This window comes from Dasypus novemcinctus, chromosome 10, assembly GCF_030445035.2.
Source record: "Dasypus novemcinctus isolate mDasNov1 chromosome 10, mDasNov1.1.hap2, whole genome shotgun sequence".
In the NCBI taxonomy this organism is placed as follows: Eukaryota; Metazoa; Chordata; class Mammalia; order Cingulata; family Dasypodidae; genus Dasypus; species Dasypus novemcinctus.
The window spans coordinates 65,431,144-65,450,090 of record NC_080682.1 but is presented as its reverse complement, the minus strand read 5'-3'; the positions used below and the strand labels follow the sequence as shown (position 1 = coordinate 65,450,090).

Genomic DNA, 18,947 nt, shown 5'->3' with positions numbered 1-18,947 from the left:
GTTTCATTCAGTAAGAATGAAATTTTCACAGCTGAATAGTATTCATTTTTTCAAGCCAAAAATCAGGGTCTAAATTTAGGTATTCGAAACCACCCACTCTGACTTACCAAAATAAGTTCACATAACCAATGAAAATAAACTACACTCAAAAGAATATTGTTAAATTTTATTTTATTTGCCGTTTAAAAACGAAATAATGTTAAACATTTTCCAAAAACCAAGAAAACTAAATATTGCTCACTATCCTGTTGATTTCTCCTTCCCAAAGCCTCACTACTCCATCTCACTTCCTTCTTATCCTAACACCTGAGCTATAGCACTATACTCTGAAGCATTAATAAGTTACTTTCTTACAAATTCTACAGCACACACACACATTTCCCAAATAACCCACCCTATGTAACACCACTGTACTAATTAACATTCTTCAAATGCAGTCATGACTGTATAACTTCTATATTCAAAAAAGGACGATATTTCCCTCTGTACACAAGATAGTCCAAAATCCTTCACTGATATTCAAACCTGTGTCAGTTTCCCAGGGCTTCCATAACCAATTACCAAGAACTTGGTGGCTTAAAACAACAGAAATTTATACTCTCACAGTTCTGGAGACAGGAAATCTGAAATAAAAATGTGAGCAGGGCCATGACTCTCTGGATAAATCCTTCCTTGTGTCTTCCGGGTGGTGGCTGGCCATCCTTGTCCTTCCATGCTGATAGCTACAAAACCTCAGTCTCTGCTTCTGTCTTCTCAAGGCTTTTTCCCCTGTGGGTCCCTTCTACTCTTTTTAGAAGGACCCCAGCCATATTGGGTTGGCACCAGTCACAAATCAGTATGACCTCATTTTAACTTGACTGCATCTGCAAGATCTTCCAAACAAGATCACATTCACAGGTAACCAACCTATCTCTTGGGGGGACATGATTTAACCCATAACAAAGACCTACCATGAGGCCCAAACTGTCTCTCCAGTCTAATCTTTGATTCACATTTGTGACCTTCTGCTGCAGTCAAACACTTTTATTCCGATTTCTGGACACCTCTCATCACTGTCAACTGATTTACTCTCTCCATTCTGTTCTGCATTTCCCAAATCTGATCTATCCTCCTTTCCTGAGCTTAAATTCCACCTCTTCTGTAAAACCTTGCCTAAATCCTCAAGCATGGAGTGATCACTCCCTACAGCTCTTACGATCTGTACTTCTTGTTTATAAACAAATATTATTATGCCTGGGCCCATGTCTTCAAATATAACATGTTTGAATTATGTTTTTCTCCCCAACTCCTTTCTCTGCTGACACAAAAGGGACATATAAAAGGTATAAAAGTATGTTGATTTGAGTTCATTTGTGTCTTTTTGAATCTTTAACACAGGGTCAATAAATACAAGAGCATAGCATTTTAAAACACATTTCTCCATTTCTTTTTACAGGTTCAGCTTCTGCACTGCATAAAGCAAACAGTCACTGGAGGTGATTCTGAAATTGTGGATGGGTTTAACGTATGCCGAAAACTCAAGGAAAAAAATCTTCAGGCATTCCAGATTCTGTCCTCTACCTTTGTGGACTTTACAGACATTGGGGTGGATTATTGTGATTTCTCCGTTCAATCCAAACACAAAATTATAGAGTAAGTGCTATTTACAAATTTTCTTATAGCAATAAAAAGAATCATTGACAAAATCTCCATGAATCTAAAGCATAAGCAGCAGCAAGTATCAATTAACCCCGAGCTTTATTTTTTATTAAATCATTAATCTAATCATAAAGTGAAAGAAATAAAAACCCTTTCACCATAAAACTATTCTTTATCATTTACATGAAATCTTTGATCTCTGTCAATATAAGACAAGAATCTAAGACTTCATTTACACTTCTTTTTTTTAAGATTTATTTTTTTATTTATTTATCCCCCCTGCCCTTGCAGCTTGCTTCCTGTCTGCTCTCTGTGTTCATTCACTGCATATTCTTCTTCTGTCTGCTTGCCTCCCTTCATTGCGTCATCTTCTGTGCCAGCTCTCCACAGTGTGGGCCATTAGCTCTCCGTGGGCACGGGCCAACCTGCCTTCACAAGGAAGCCCTGGACCACGAACCCAGGGCCTCCCATATGGTAGATGGGAGCCCAATGGATTGAGCCACAGCCACTTCCCTACACTGCATTTTTTAAATACAAGTTTTACATAGTTGTAATCAATGTGATTGTACTACTCAGAACACTTTCAGCTAGAAGTGAAAGAATCCAAGTCAAATTAGGTAGATCCAGAAGTTACACGATGTCATCTGAAATTGGTCTCTTTTTTTTCCCACTTCATATCTTAGGACAGTCAGCAGAAGCTCCAAATTTGCATTGTCCTTAGCACAAGGAAAACAAGTATTTCACCATAGCTCCAACAAAGCTAGATGACTCACTACCTAACTTTTTTCCCAAGTCTATCCTTGAAACAATCACTGAGGCCAGGGTGTTGGAGAATTCTGATTTGCCATGCCTGGATCACATGCTCATTCCTGGATCTCTGGATCAAGTCAGCTCCAGTTAGCCACATGAACTGAGAATGAAATAAGGACGTCTCCTGAAAGAGATGCTAAGCCAACAAAAATCATACATTCCGTGACTAGAACATTTCATGTTCTATCTTTTTCATTTAACATTTATCATGATTTTTCCAAGTACCTGCAAAGATCACACATTTATCCTTTCATTTGAGAATTACAAAAAAAAAAAAAAAGAATTATATTGTGTTCCTAGGACATGGTTTATTTAATCATATCTCAGGTTAATTAATTTTTTAGGCATTTCCAAGTTCAAAATTGAGTTTGTATTCTCCTTTTAGGAGAAATAGCCAACTAATAGGAAAAGAAAGTAACTTAGTGAGTAATCGAATCCCAAGTATACTAATTCAGTCCTCTCACATACACATTTGACCTTCATTTATTCATTCAAGGAATATTTATTGAGGCCAGCCACTTGTCTTGGTGCTCAGGATACATCAGTGAATAGAGCAAAGATCCCTGCCCTTGGGTAGCTTCCATTCTAACCACCAAAGGGAGAATAAAAAGTTTTAATACAAATGAGTAAATGACAATGAATAACAAAGTTTTTAAGTGCTTTAGAAAAAAAAAGAAAAGTAGCACAGGATAGGGAAATCTGAAGGAGCAGAAACATGGGAAGGATGGAACTTTGCTTCATGAAATTGAGTGGTGAGGAAAAGCTTCACAGGGTAAGTGAGATTTAAGCAAAGGTTTAAAGGACAGAGAGAGTTTGCTCAGACGAGTGTTCCAAGCAGAGGAAAATAGTAGAGCAAAGACCCTAAGAAAGCCTTAAGAACACATCTTGTATATTCAAAGAATAGCAAGGAGGCCAGTGTGGTGGAGCAAAATAAGCGAGGTGAAGGAGTATTAGGAGAGTAGGACAGACTGAGGCAAGCCATTATGAGAACATTGACTTTTACTCTGCTTGAAGTAGGAAGCCACTGTAAGATTTTGACCAGAGGAGAGTCATATCTGATTATTTAAAGTTTAAATGTATCACCCACACTGCTGTGTTAAATATACTATAGAAGAGCATGTGCAGGAGCAGGTGACCATTTAGGAAGCTACAAGACACCAAGTTAGAGGGGACGGTGCCTTGGACCTGAGTGGTCCAAGTAGTAGCAGGGACAATGTTGAGAAAGGTCAGGTCCCAGATACATTTTGAAGGTAGAAATAGTATATTTTCCTGAAATATTGGATGAGGGATGTGAGAGAAAGATGAACATTAAGGATAAATTCTAGTTCAGAATAACCTTGAGATACACTCTGAGATGTAGTCACCAAGGCAGGAAAGATAAGAAATAACTCGAGATACCCTTAGTTAGAACATGATAGTTTTAATTATTCAGAAGTTGCCTAAAAAAGCCCATGACACATAACAAATTCTAATTTGTTGTGGCACAATATGATTACAGAGTCTGCAAGTCTAATGAGCAGAGACAAGAAACTTTATTTTTGAGCAAGATTAATTGAATACTTACCATCTGACTCTTGACTTGGCTTGGCTTGGCTTGGCTTTTGCTTAATTTTTTTGTAGAAAAATCCCCAAGTTTGGCCATTTGGAAGGTCTCAGGACTATCCTTAGAAAATATGAAGGATTAACATTAATCAACTTAAAAATATTTTTTCAACAATGAAAGATGAAATAAAGAGGGTTTTCAGTTAACCCAGGACCTCCATCTTCTGAATGTTTGGGTTAATTTAATTTTTCTTGCAGTTAATTTTTTAATTATTTAAAAATATGTCCTACCTAGAACAAAGTCTCTGAGGCTTCAGACAAAATTAGGTATAATGTAAACAATAAAACAATAACAAAGAAACTGAGGCAAAGAGAATAATACTGAGATTAAACTCCTAGAGCTGTGTATTCTCATGGTTACAAGTTTGGTCACATGTCATGCAGCTCCTTCACTTGCTAATTGTGTGATCTCAGGTGACTTACCCTTGCTGTGCCTGTCTCAAAAAAAAAAAAAAAAAAAGTGAAACACTGATACCTTCCAAACACAACTGAAGTAGAAATTATAAATTTAACATATGGAAACCCCTTAAATAGTGCCTGGCATAGAAAGTGTAGAAGAAATGCTAGCTAGCTATAATTACTATTAAGTCCAGCATATTTACTGGTGATAGGTTTCAATTTCAGCTGAGTTTCTAGAGACCAAGACAAGGAGGGAACACAAGCAGTTACAAGATTCTGGATACCTCTGAAGACTAAAATCACTTTTTCCTGGGGATCCTCATGAAAAGTGATATGGGGACAATAGCATAGTGACATTCCCACAACAAATCCAAGAAGTCTCCTAAAGCATTGTGTCTTTCAAAGAGACACAATATCATAACAAATGGAAGTGTTCACAGCACCAAGTCTGAATACAGGAGATGATTCTGTAGTCCTGTCACTGGGTTCTTTTGTTGTATCACTAATAGTGTTTTGCTTTTGCTGGTTTCCCACGTTGCTAATTTATGTTCAAATATTTGTCTTTTATATACAGCTAATGTATAGCCCCGTCTTCTGTGAGGCTTTTAACCTTTCCTCAGTATACAATCTATCACTATACCCTTTCATTCAGGCGGGTAGGCACACAGAATTTCCATTAATTAAGATTAAATTTACATTTTAATTGGGGTTTCAAGGTGCCAGCTCTCAGCTTCTCTAACATTCTTTAGTCCTCAAAATAATTTTTGCATTTGACTTCATAAACATGATCTCCATTTTCCCTCATATCATGGCTGAGGATGCTAAATAATGCATTTGTGTCTTGGCTTCCCAGATAGGGTAAACTCCAGGTGAAAGGAGGCAGGGACTATATTGGACTTTTACACAAAAAGCAGTGGGTATTTTAAAAGTATATAGATCTCTTGGAAATGAAAGCATAATACAATGTTCTATGGAACACACAATTTTTATTTTAATTAGATTTATTAATTATGAAATTCATTTCACTGACATGCAAGGATATATGCATGTACTCTAAAATAGATAGCTCATAACCAGCCAAACCCTTCAAGTGAATGAGCCATGGTCTTAATGGAAAACGAAGCAGATTGTCAGGATGACATGTATGGAAGATTCCTAGCAAGTTCCAAAGTCATGACATCCTTCCAGTAACACAAAAGACTACACAGAGGGTATAATTTTCATGTACATGGAACATGTGACAGAGCAAGAAGAAGGAAAGTGGTTCAGGAACAATAGGGCTATAACCTTGAAGATAAGATTAAAAGGCAAAATGGCCTCAGAAGTTGTCCAAGAAACCAACAAATAAACTGTAAAGGGGCAATTGAAAGGTCAGATATTGCCCTTTTTACCACTAAATCTTTGAGGGTCACACTCTTTTCTACTGACTTATCTTCTCCTTGATTCTTTGTTAATAAAGCCACATCCTGAAGGCCCAAAGAATTCTCTAGCTATATGAAAATGGTGGAGGTGGGAAAAGGACACATTAGGTCTCTAAGTATTCAGTCATCCTCATATTCTTATCAATATATGCAAATTCAGGTTTTAAGAGACTGAGAGATTTTTTTTTTTTTAGGAGATACCAGGGCTTGAACCCAAGACCTCATACATGGGAAGAAGGTCCTCAGCCACTGAGCTACATCCACTCCCCATGACTGAGAGCCTTTTTGAAAATCTGCTCTTTCTTTTCACTTTCTTTCCTTCTGTGGGTTCAAAAGATAATTTGCAGTCACTATCCAATAAGCAAATGTTGGTCCTAATCACCAATTCTTAGTGTCTTCCATTGCAATTGTCATCAGCTCAGAGGGTTTCATTTTAATCTGAGGAACTGGGCACAGGAACTCTGGCAGCCACTGTTTGTACACCACAGTAAAATCCTTCCTCCTGTACTCTGATGCTTTCACAATGACTCACTCTGTACGACTGGTCAGCTCAATATGACCTTGATCCCAGTCCATGGACATCAATCCCTGGCACACATGACAGTCTGTTTGTTCTGACCCACCAGGCTTTGACCCCAGTCAGCCATTGGCTCCCAGTTCCACCTCCTTGGCTGGCCCTCCAGAGACACTGTTCCCAGGAATAATCTTAGGCACTTTACAACCATCCTTTTCCACCTTCTGTTTGTAAACATCCCTCTTCTTTCTACTTAAAGAAAAGATAAAGTTGGTTGATGCTTTAGGACTGGCTGAAGATCTACCTTCCCAATAAGCTACAAAACCATTTTCTTCTCCTTTTGCCTCTCTGTGTCTGGGTGATGCTCATGCCTTGCTAATTATAACAACCACAGCTTAAATTCAGAAATTATGATATCTTTCCTTATATCAAAAGCTATATTATCTCACCTTGCTGTGATCATGATCCATATTCTAGGACAGGGTATAGAGATCACAACATTAGTATCTCCTAACATATAAAAAAGACCTTGATATTCTTCCAAGGTACTAAAAAATATAGAGAGGTGCATGTGCAACAAACATTTATTAACCATGTGCTATCTCCATGGTCTATGTTGAATGCTGGGAATACAACATTGAATACTGATATTCTAGAAGCTTTTACACTAAAATAGGTAGTAGAAAGGCAGATAGATAGAAAGAAGGTAACTCATACTAGTCTCTTCATTTTTCTGTGCCTCAGTGTCCCACCTTTAAACTAGGGATTGAATTAAAGCAGTAGTTTTCAAACTTTATAAAGAAAAGAACTTTCTTCCCACCCCACATCCCCAATAAAATCATATTTAGAACTCCAATACGTGAAACATAAAATGATTTAACTATAACCCTGTAGCATAAAAGGATTTTAACTTTTTAAAGACTACTGTTTTAAATAACAATGAATATTAATTTCACCAAGCCCAAAAACTGTTTAACATGAATCTCTGAGTAACATTTGTTTTAAATTACTTTGAATCATCCTGGTACTAACACTAAAATTTCAAAAAAAATATTTGCTAAATGAATGAATAAAAAAAAAAAATGAATACTTTGTAACACAGGTAACCTTACTATCTTCTGTACCTGTATTTGGATTCTATAAGACTGTGTTTCAGAAATATCTTCCAATGGGAACAGACCTTGAGAAATGTGAATGGATACTTCATGAATTATATTTTTAAATTTTTTTCTTAAATGAACTAGGATAGATGATAAAGGCCAAGTGGTCCGCATCAACTTCAATAATGCAACTAGAGACACAATATTTGATGTACCTGTTGAAAGAGTTCAGCCATTTTATGCTGCTTTGAAGGAGTTTGTTGACCTCATGAACTGCAAAGAATCCAAGGTTACCTTCAAGATGAATCCAGGTCAGTGAATACATTTTCTCAAACAATTGAAAGGATTGATTTTTCTTCAACCTTAATGATCTCAAGGGAAACAGATGTGGCTCAAGCAATTGGGCTCCCATCTACCATATAGGAGGTCCAAGGTTTGATAACCAGGGACTCCTGGAGAAGGCAAGATAGCCCATGTGGAGAGCTGGCACAGCAAGATGGTGCAACTTAAAGAGACAAAGAGGAGAGGTAAGAGATGCAGCAGACCAGGGAGCTGAGGTGGTGCAAGAGAATGATCGTCTCTCTCCCATTCTGGAAGGTCCCAGGATCAGTGAGATCCTAATGAGAATACAAGCAGACACAGAAGAACACACAGTGAATGGATACAGAGAGCAGACAATAGAGGGAGGGGGGAGAAATTTTAAGAAGACATGATCTCGAGCATTATCTAGGGCAGTTTTTCCTCAGGTGAATTATGTGGAACACTACAACAGAATCTTAGTAAGCAGTGTCTGCTCCCACCCCTGCTCTGTTGATTCTCTAGGCTCAAAAATATTCATTTTTACAAGCTTCTCAGGTAACCCTTAAGTACACCAAAATTTAAGAACTTCCAACCTAAAGAATACTTGAAACACAAATTATAGGCCAAATGAAATACCATGTGATAGATCAATGTCTTATATTTTTTATTCTGATAGCAGATCAATTCAACTGAGGCTTTAAGTCTTCTATCTTGGTGAACAAATAAAAAGTATTCTCATGATTCTCACTTAAAAGAACAATAGTAAAGTTTTAGTAAGCTTACTGGAAGACACAGTACTAGTGAAAATAAAAGAATACATGTACTATTTCAGCTACTTGAAATAAAGGAACAGAAAGCATTGTTTTTTATCTGAACCATATCTACTTGAAGTAAAATGCCACCAAACTCAAGGCTTTTTATATTTTTGATATTTTGATAACTATAATAAAAGATAGAATTTCTCTCTGCTGTTGATTTGGCCAAGTGGAAGATTCTTTTCACTTGTGATTACTTGTTAAACTGATCATCTGGCATAATAAAATAATACTAAAAGCCTCTATAAATCTACTGGCATGTAATCGCAACAGATTGATTTTAAAAGAGGGCATAAAAATGGAAACATGATGGGAATAGAATCTGAAAAAACAGGAGATGGAATCTGAGCTCTACCATTTAATAGCTGTGTGACTTTGGGCAAATCCTTCAACTTCTTAGAACCTCAGTTTTCTCACCTATGAAAGACAAGATAATACTGTTTTCAGGTTCTCATAAGGATTAGAAATAATGTGCATAAAACACTAGGAACATAGAAGACAAACTAAGAATGTCAGGATCTTTTAATTATTTGAGATAAATATTAAATAATTATTTGAGAGGAGGGATAAATAACATTCAGTAAGAAAAATTGTAGAGGTTTATACAGAGATAATTTTTAGGTAATACAATTATAAAAAGCACCTGCAGGAGAACTACCAGGCTGTGAAATTTAAATGTCATAAGACCTAAAGCAGTTTTACATCCTGTGGCCTGACTGAAAAGAAAAAGAAAATGTGCTGTTTTCTATAAAGAATTAAGCATATGATTTTTAAATGGAAACCAAGTAGCAGCAGTGTTTTGCAAGTTATATTTTCAAGCTATAAAAATTTTTAATACACGCTTATTAATATTGAAAAAAATATTTTTATCCAGGTGATGTGATTACTTTTGATAACTGGCGCTTACTTCATGGACGACGTAGCTATGAAGCAGGAACTGAGATAGCCCGCCATCTAGAAGGAGCTTATGCAGACTGGGATGTGGTAATGTCAAGGCTTCGTATCTTAAGACAGAGGGTCCAGAATGTAAACTGAATTTACATTAAGTCTACAACTTTAGTAAGATTCTAATGAGTATATTTTGTAAAATATGGGAAGGTTATTTGTCTTCACAGACCATGATCCAAATCCTTTGCATATTAAGTTCTTTAATATTGAGCATGTAAACTCTCTCTTAAGAGTACTCTTTTCTTTTTCATCATATACATCATCAACTTTTTCTTTGTAATTAGAGAATTTGTAGGTTTACAGAACAATCATGCACAAAATACAGAGTTCCCATATTCCACCCTATTATTAACACCCTGCATTAGTATGGAATATTTGTTGCAGTTGATGAAAGAATATTTTTATAGTTGTACTCTTAACTGTAGTCCATGGTTCACCTTAGGATTCACTGTGTTGTACAGTCCGATGGATTTTCTTTTATTTTGATCTTAGTGATATATATACAACCCCAGATTTCCCCCTTTTAACCATATTAAAATATATAATTCTTCGTAAACTTTTTGGATCTTGCATCAGTGCTCTCCCTTTTTCAAATAAAGCATCCTTCTCTTCTGTTGCATGTATAGTCTTAATTCTTCTGTTCAGAAATGAGAGTCTCCAGAATGACTACAAATAGTTTTTGTACCAAATAAAAACTTTATTCAAATAGAGCTTTCTGTTTTAAATGCAATTTTTCAAATAAAACTTGTCTCTAATCAAACGTTTCAGCTCCTGTTTCCTGTAGTCTCATATTTCATGTCTGATGACTGTCTCCAGGATGCCTAGGGAAAAAAGCTTTATATTTTCATAGAATGGTATTAGCCAAATGTCCAGATGTCACAAACCTGGTGATTTCAATAGCTCCTTTAATACTTATATTATGACACCATACATAAGGATGGCAAATTAACAGAAAATCTACTCTCCTAAAGTTCTCTTGCCAAAATATTCTCCAGGACTGCCAGCATTGCTTATGCCTGCCTGTCTTCAAAAAAGTTCACTTCATTCCTTGCCATCAGCAAACAACTGGGAAAGATTGAACCAGGATGCAGGCAATGCACATTAATGGACACATCAGCCAACCTCTGGAAAACTCACCTGCTGGCCTCAGGTTCACGCCAGTGGTGAAACATCCATGTCACTGTCAGCCATGGAAGTTCCACTTCTGCTGAACCCATCACTTCCCTAACCCTGATAAAAACGGAAGTTTCAGTATTACCATTTACTGACATTGTGGCCAGACACAGATTTTTAGTCCATATATTTTTTAACCTAACCTAGTCACTTGTTTTAAAAATTTTAACCACTGCAGATCCTGTCTGCTGCTTTAAGAGCTAGTGAAAACATTACTTCATCTGTGTTTTAACTTTTGCTTCACACCAGTTACAATTTCCACAAGTCTGCCATGGGTTGTCTGAATCTAGCATGCTTAAAGCTCCTGTTAGTACTCCCTTCTGACACTCCGGACTCTGGTATTGAGTCCATATCATGTCAGTTCAGACACCCCTTCCCTTCTTGTGCTGCCACTTCCTGGGGCTTTCATTGTCCTTTCCTATTAGCTAATCTTCCTATCAGACCTACTATATCAAACGTTTCGTTCCTCTGGACTTTCAAAGGAAAGGGTTGGGTCCCCAATCCCATCTCTCCTCAGATTCCCCTTGGATAAAAACAGGTAAATTCAAAAGGGGCATGACTCCATTCAAAGAGGCAACAGTCAAAATCCAGAAACAGGGAAGCAGTCTTGGCCCAGTGGTTAGGGCGTCCATCTACCACATGGGAGATCCGTGGTTCAAACCCCGGGCCTCCTTGACCTGTGTGGAGCTGGCCCACACGCAGCGCTGATGCGCGCAAGGAGTGCCCTGCCATGCAGGGGTGTTCCCCATGTAGGGGAGCCCCACGTGCAAGGAGTTCACCCGTAAGGAGAGCCGCCCAGCGCGAAAGAAAGTACAGCCTGCCCAAGAATGGCGCTGCACACATGGAGAGCTGACACAGCAAGGTGAGGCAACAAAAAAAGAAACACAGATTCCTATGCCGCTGACAACAACAGAAGCGGACAAGAACACGCAGCAAATGGACACAAAGAACAGACAACTGGGGGGTGGGGTAAGGGGAGAGAAATAAAATAATCTTTGAAAAAAAAAAATCTAGAAACAAATAATTTGTTGGAAACAAAACAAAAACAAAAAATCCACTCACCACATCTAAACCCCAGGCCCTTGCCAAGTTAAATTGACTTATTATACTTCTACTCATTCTGCAGATGTTTAGCACATACTTGGCATATGTCAAGCTCTCTGCTAGACTAAGGATGTAGAAGGACTTGAAATGTGCCTGTTCATCATCTTGTAGGGGAACAGATAAGGAAATAGATGACAATGTGCTGTGTTAACCAAATAGTGCATAGGAAAACAATCAAGGCAAACTGGGAGGCTAAGCAGAGCTTTGGTCTGAGCTGAATTGTGAAGATTAATAGCAGTTAGCCAGGAAAAGATGGGAAAATGACTTTCCAGGTTAAAGGGCAGAAGAAACACAGAAAAGTGACAATGAACACAGTGCATGTGTTGACTTCAAGTGGAGGTAGGAGAGCATGGTTGTGAAGCAGGCTAGTAAGCTAGGGAATCAATAGACAGATCTGGAACCCGGCAGAGAGTCCACATGGACATCAACAACCCCCAAGATGGCTGCTGGAAGACCCCCACCCCCAAGATTCTACTATTCAGAACAAAGACCTTCTGGATTTCCCCAAGGACTTTATCATGGGGCCCTCATAAGGGATCGATGGGTGGGGTAATCACTTAAAACAGCAAACAGCTGGAACCCCTCCCCTACCATTAGCAAAGGGTGGAATAATTAACAGTTTAAAAGCCAGGCATAGGCCTGAGCTCACTTGCGCTCTGCTCTCTTTCCTCTGAACCTGTTCCTGCTCTCTGCACACTGTTCTCGCCATTCTTCCTCTGCCATGTTGCCACGCAAGTAAAACATGGGTATTTACAACCTATAATAGGGAATTGTAGTCTGTAAATCAGTCCTCTTTATCCCTTTTCACACCCTTCCTCTCTACCGGCAACCCCTGTTCTGTTATTTTCTCCCATTTCTCTTCCCTCCTTACCTGAATAATTACTGGCCTAAGACACCTGGCATGCTCTTGAAATTCATTTCTATGACATAGCCAAGAACCTAAATAAAATCTGGTAACAGTTGTGGTATAAACTCTAGAGTTGGACATGTATTCAAAACCTAATAATGCCAATAAAAAATAAATAAAAGTTAAACATTTTTTTAAAAAACACCTAATAAGGCCAATCAGTTAGCCATGTGTCTGTGAACAAATCAATGTCCCCCCCCATCAGCTGTGGGCTTTTTTTAATCTATAAATGGACTAATAATAGTGCTAATCTCACTGAATTTTTATGAAGTTAAAATGAAGTTTCACGTAAAGCTGTATTTTCCCAAATTTCCCAGACACTAGTTTCAAACATGATACTTTTTAAAAATACAGCTTCCCAGACCTCTTCCCTGAAAATTATGATTCAATGGGTCTGAGATGAAGGTCAGGAATTGTATTTTTAGCAAGAATCTCAGTGATATGCATGATGAAGAAGTTTGGAAAATACTGATGTAAATGATTTAGAGTAGTTGTTGTCTCAGGGTAAGGATGCAATAGATGTGAATTATTGTTAGCTATAACAACAGAGGTTGTAGTGGAAGAGAGTGGATGAGGGTGAGGAGAGACATATGAGGCTGGAGACATAGACAGGGCCAAGTCTTGAAGGATCTCTCTCTATATATATGTTAGATTAGGAAGTTAGTGTTTTATCTTAAACGCTATGGGGCACTGTTTAAAAATTTTAAGTAGCGAGATGCCTGAATCAGATATTTGATTTTTCAAGACCCATCTGGCTTCATTGTGGAGGGATTATAAATGGGCAAGACTAGGGGTTATAAATATACTTACAAGGTTACTAGAGGAAGCCAGATGAGATATTAAGGACTGAATTAGAACAGTGGGAGAGGGAATGGAAAGATACCTGGAGGGCTAAATCAATAGGATTTGATGACCCACTCAATTGGAATAATGAGGGTGAAGTCTAGTCTATCTCTCAGGATACTAATGAGTGAATATGGGTTAATGGTGATGATCCCATACACTGGGAGAGAAGCCACGATAGCAGAAGTAAGCTTGTGGGGAAAAAAAATGAATTCAGTTTTGAACAGGCCAAGCTTGGGTTGCCATTTGGCAGTTGGATATATACACATAGCACTCAGGACAGAGACCTGGATTAGAGATCTACATTTGGAAAGTATATAAATGGTGAGTGAAATCATCATTTCTTTTTCTGGAGACATTTTAGCACTTGTGACCAAAGTCACAAACTGTAATGATACCTCATGTAATGATAAACTAACAATATTGGCCCAGTTTATGGAATCATTTACAACCAGGACATAAAGAACCAGTGGTGGCTTACATTCAAAATCAGCTAGACCTCTTATGTATAATATATTGTCTGTAGAAGACAGCAATCCGAGTTACCACCCCTTGACCTGGTTCTTTCTTTCTCTTTTACACAATTATTTCTGCCCTGGAAAAGAGGGACGAAGGATTGGATGCAGTTACAACAATTTCTGAAGTGTTATATAGGACATGACATATTATGGGCCACAGCAGCTAGTTTCGACTGAAGATGATTAGGTTTCCTGGATATAATAGTCTAAAGATTTGACTTTCCCCCAAACTCATAATAGACCTGATGTAACTTGGATTAGAATTTACCCTTATTTGGCAGTGTGGACTCTGACTGTCTGTTCCACTTCTCTGATTTGACTTGGAGAATGTAAGCTGCTTGGCTGGTTAATCGGAATAACTCCACAGGTCACCAGAACGACATGCCACAAAGCACCTTCTTTGCTTTCTATTTGTCCCCCACTATAAACAAATGAATATTTGCAAAAGGAATTTATATAAAAGAAGGAAGTCTTTTGAGAAACAGAGTGATGCTGAGAATAACTTCTCTGTTCACAAGTTCAAACTATGAAACGGAAGACATTTTATAAACAAAAATACACCTTACTATTTTGGGAATAGACTTGAACCCAAAGTGCTTGCACTGAAAATGTGATTTAGTGAGACTTTATAGCTTGTAGTGTACCTCCAGTTCTCTACAAATATTTTTCCAGCTGTCTGGAATGCCCTTTCCTACCACCCTTTAGGCCTGGAAAACTCCACTCCCTCTTTCAAAATCCAGCTCGAGCTTCACCTTCCCTGAATCCTTCCAGTCAGGATTAAGTACCCTTTCCTCTGCTCCCTCTGAACCATGCATATGCATTCATGCATTCACTCATTCATTCTAGCAATGTATATGAGCACCTACTATTTGCCAGGCACTGTGCTGGGGCAGGGGAATACAGTGATGAGTAAGATAGATATACGGGCCCTCATGGAGCTGATGGGCTGGTGGGAATACCAGGCACTGACCAAATAATCATAGAAATAATTACAAACTGTGACAAATGTTATGGAGGAAAAGTCCAAGAGGCCAAGAGAGCATAAAATAAGGGAATGGGCCTGATTTTAGAAGTGGGGCTCAGAGAAGTCTTCCCTGAAAACATGACTTTTGAGTTGTTTGATGAGAAGGATATACAATTAGGGTATATTTGGCCTCAATTAATAGAAATATGCCTCCAATATTAAGGAAATTTTTTATCTCACACAACAAGTCTAAGAGTAGGGCAGGCTTCCAATATTGTATGTCAGGACTCCAGTTCTGCTTCTCTGTAACTCTCTTGGTTCTGTCATTCTTCTCATACAGGCTTTATCCTCAGGCTGTTAGTAAAATGGCTGCAAGAGTTTAGGGCATCACATCTACAAACAGTGATGTGGAGAGTAAGAACAAAACTGAATTTTCCTCTCTCTCTCTCTTGGGAGCAGGAAAACCTTTCCTAGAACCCCTCCATGTCTCCACAAACAGAACTGGGTCAAATGTTCCTTCCTAAACCATTCATTGGCAAGGGACAATGGGATGTCTATGACTAATTAACATGAGCCAGAATCTGCCCGGGGAGATACAGAAATGATCTTTATGCCTGTTTTACTTGATTATGTGGAGAAGTTTAGAGGGGCAAGTGGATGTGGCTCAACTGACAGAGCTTCTGCCTACCATATTGGAGGAGCTGGGTTCAATTCCTGGGGCCTCCTGGTGTAAAAGAAGAGAGAGTGTGCCCAAGCCAGTGCCCATGCGAGTGCCTGTGTGGTGAGCCAATGCCCGCATGAGTGCCTACGCAAATCCCCCCATGGTGATCCAGTGCCCCACACAAGTGAGTCACGCAGCAAAATGATGATGCATCAAAAGAGAGGCAAAAGGGAGAGTCAAGGTGAAGTACTGCAGAAACCAGGAACTGAGGTGGTACAATTGACAAGGAACGTCTCTCCCAATCAGAGGCCTTCAGGATTAAAACCGGTGAAACCTAGAGGAGAGAAAATGAGAAGAGAAAAATTAAATCTTTTTTTAAAAAAAAGTTAAAAAAGGATGATGATTAAGTATAGATGGTGTGTAAGCAACCATCAGTGCCTGCTCTAGATATGATAGCCTTATCTAGATGAAGGGAAGATGCAGGAAAGGAGAGTGAGGCAGCAGAGACAACGGCATGTGGAAAGGCACTGAAGTAGCGGGCAGCATGGTGCCCTTCAAGAAATAAAAGAAGGCCATGTGTCTAGAAGCTAGGTAGGCAACCAACAGTGTCCAATAGATTGTGAATCCTTCAGGAAGAGGTATTTTTCCTAGTGCTTAAACGTTAGCAGAATAAATGGGTAAAAGTGGTTGGTTCTTTGAGTACTTTCCATCTTTCCATCTTAAATGAAGCCCTGTCTAGTGCCAGGACTAGAATTTGTGTAACATATTTTATCGATGCACATAACCAAGTTAGGTTCAGAAGTCTTTCCCATTCTCTACCAACATAAGTCCATTGACTTACCTAAAACATCCCCTTACCTAGAGGGCTAAATGAGTTCTCCATTATTCAGTTGAATAAATCATCAGTAAATGTCTCTGATGAGAAGTAACTTTTCACCAGCCTCTTTCAGCTGGACATGAAATAAATTTATCCACTCATTTTCTCATAGAACTTTCCCCCTTGCATCTAATGTAAATATATAGCACAAAGTGTTTTCCATGTTGGTTATATCGATATCTGGCTATGGTATGGCGGACTCCAGTCATTACTTAATCGAAGGATTTTGATCTCTTTCATGGGCTCTTAGGCCCTGAAGTTTGACTTCAGAAAGTTCAAGAACACCTTGAAATTATATGTGAAAGTGTGTGTGTATTTGTGCATGTGATGTATGGTTTTTCTGCATCAAAGGACCATAATTTCATCATATTTTCATAGAGATCTGCGATCATCCCTTAAAAAACTAAGAATCTATTCTTATAAAGTTTGTAGTAAGACTTAAAAGGAAAATATGTATTACTTTTTAACACACACATGTGCACACATAGGTTATTAGCCTTTTACAGCTTTTTTTTTTTTAATTTTTTTATTTTTTATTGACTTTGTAATAATATTACATTAAAAATATATATGTGAGGTCCCATTCAACCCCACCCCCCCACCCCCCCTCTCCCCCCACCCCCAACAACACTCGTTCCCATCATCATGACACATCCACTGGACTCGGTAAGTACATCTCTGGGCACCTCTGCACCTCATATACATTGGTTCACATCATGGCCCATACTCTCCTCTATTCCATCAAGTGGGCCCTGTGAGGATTTACAACGTCCGGTGATTACCTCTGAAGCACCATCCAGGGCAGCTCCACGTCCCGAAGACGCCTCCACCTCTCATCTCTTCCTGCCTTTCCCCACACCCTTTGTCCATTATGTCCACTTTTCCCAATCCAATGCCACCTCTTCTATGTGGACATTGGATTGGTTGTGTCCATTGCACCTCTATGTCAAGAGGAGGGTCAGATTCCACCTGGATGCTGGATGCAATCCTCCCATTTTCAGTTAGCCTTTTACAGCTTTTAAAACACTTTCAACACATTATCTTGCTTCTCCTCACAACAGGTCTCAGAAAGGCAAAGGTTGTGCTACCCTTTTCCCTGTAGAGGAGACAGTATTTTCATCTTGTTTGGTAGAATACTACCTCTAAGTGAGATGCGTTTATATTCACTTTTCCTCTTCAATACTGCCTGTTAACAACGAGCAAATTCAGTCTTACAGCCTTTATGATAGTGCCCATTATCTTTGTTTTCCACTGAATCAACCAATTATTTTGTTGTCATTAACACAGATCCATTATGCTTTTGGTAATGATTGTTGAGGTGAGTGTTACAGGAAGCTGCCCCATTTTACCATTAAATAAGCAATGTGAAGACCCAGAAGAACAGTGTGAAATTATACAAAGTGTCCCTTTAGAAGCTACCTCCCTGGGAGTCTTACCACCCACCCACCTCCCAACTCTTTTCCCACCCCACCACCCAGCATCCTGAAGAAAGCACAATGAGTATACTGTGACCAGACTTAGAATTTCACTTCTGTTAAAACTCTAATACGTGTCCTATTTCCAATTTGGTTTTAATGATTTAAAAAAAAAAGACAGATGGGATGGGCAGAGGTTATTAAGGAAAATATTTTTTTGCTTAAATACTGTATACTTGATATAAGCATTTCATTAAATATTTGAGTAACATTAAAAGCCATTTCTGTTTTAGAAAAGACATTTTTCACATTCAAGGTTGAATTTTCAGAAATTGCTTCATAAGTTTGGATACCCCCCAAATAAGGAAATAACCATTTGCATAATACTGAATAAATGCTTAGATTTATAAAAGATGAAGTGATCTGAAATATAACTTAATTCACTGTTTTTTGAAGTGTGATAACAATATCATTAATAGTAGATGAGATTATTTTAGAGTTTCTGGGATAAACCTTTCTAAAAGTTAGTTTTTATCGTATATTTTATCATGATGACTTCTAATTATAGCAAATGATGGTTGATTTTGTATCTATGGTAATGATATAAAGTTTCTTTTCAAGTTAAATTCACTACTAGAAGAAAATTATTACAGTAGAGGTGGTAATATTTTGTAGGTGGTGCTCGACTGAAGTTCGGAAAAGGCTGCTCATTTTCTGAACAAGTAAACAGAATCAGAGGGGAGAAATTAATTTCCATGGCCATATACAGTGAGCAAAAAAAGTCAAATTTAAAGCACACTCCAGTTTCCAGTTCAGTTCTATTTTCACTTTTTCACATTGTAAGGTTTTTCATGTCACGTGGAATTGGGTGAGCTGCTTGCTGCTTCCAACTATCTGACCAACAGCTTTACTTTACATTCCCTTTGAAGTAATCCTGG

The 18,947-nt window shown here is 38.3% G+C and overlaps 1 protein-coding gene and 1 long non-coding RNA gene across 6 annotated transcripts in view; one reads left to right on the top strand and one right to left on the bottom strand.

Annotated features, from left to right (window-relative positions):
- BBOX1 (gamma-butyrobetaine hydroxylase 1) overlaps positions 1-10,307 on the top strand; it is a 75,791-nt gene extending 65,484 nt beyond the window's left edge. For all 5 annotated transcript variants that reach the window (XM_058305621.2, XM_058305622.1, XM_058305618.1 and 2 more), the window contains 3 exons: positions 1,436-1,632; positions 7,629-7,795; positions 9,474-10,307. In XM_058305621.2, the coding sequence (XP_058161604.1) occupies positions 1,436-1,632; positions 7,629-7,795; positions 9,474-9,634 (525 nt within the window). In that variant the 3' untranslated portion in view covers positions 9,635-10,307. The remainder of the gene's footprint in view (positions 1-1,435; positions 1,633-7,628; positions 7,796-9,473) is intronic.
- LOC105745732 (uncharacterized) overlaps positions 10,299-18,947 on the bottom strand; it is an 87,298-nt gene continuing 78,649 nt past the window's right edge. The window contains exon 7 of the long non-coding RNA XR_009187611.1: positions 10,299-16,051. This is a non-coding gene — a long non-coding RNA (uncharacterized lncRNA). The remainder of the gene's footprint in view (positions 16,052-18,947) is intronic.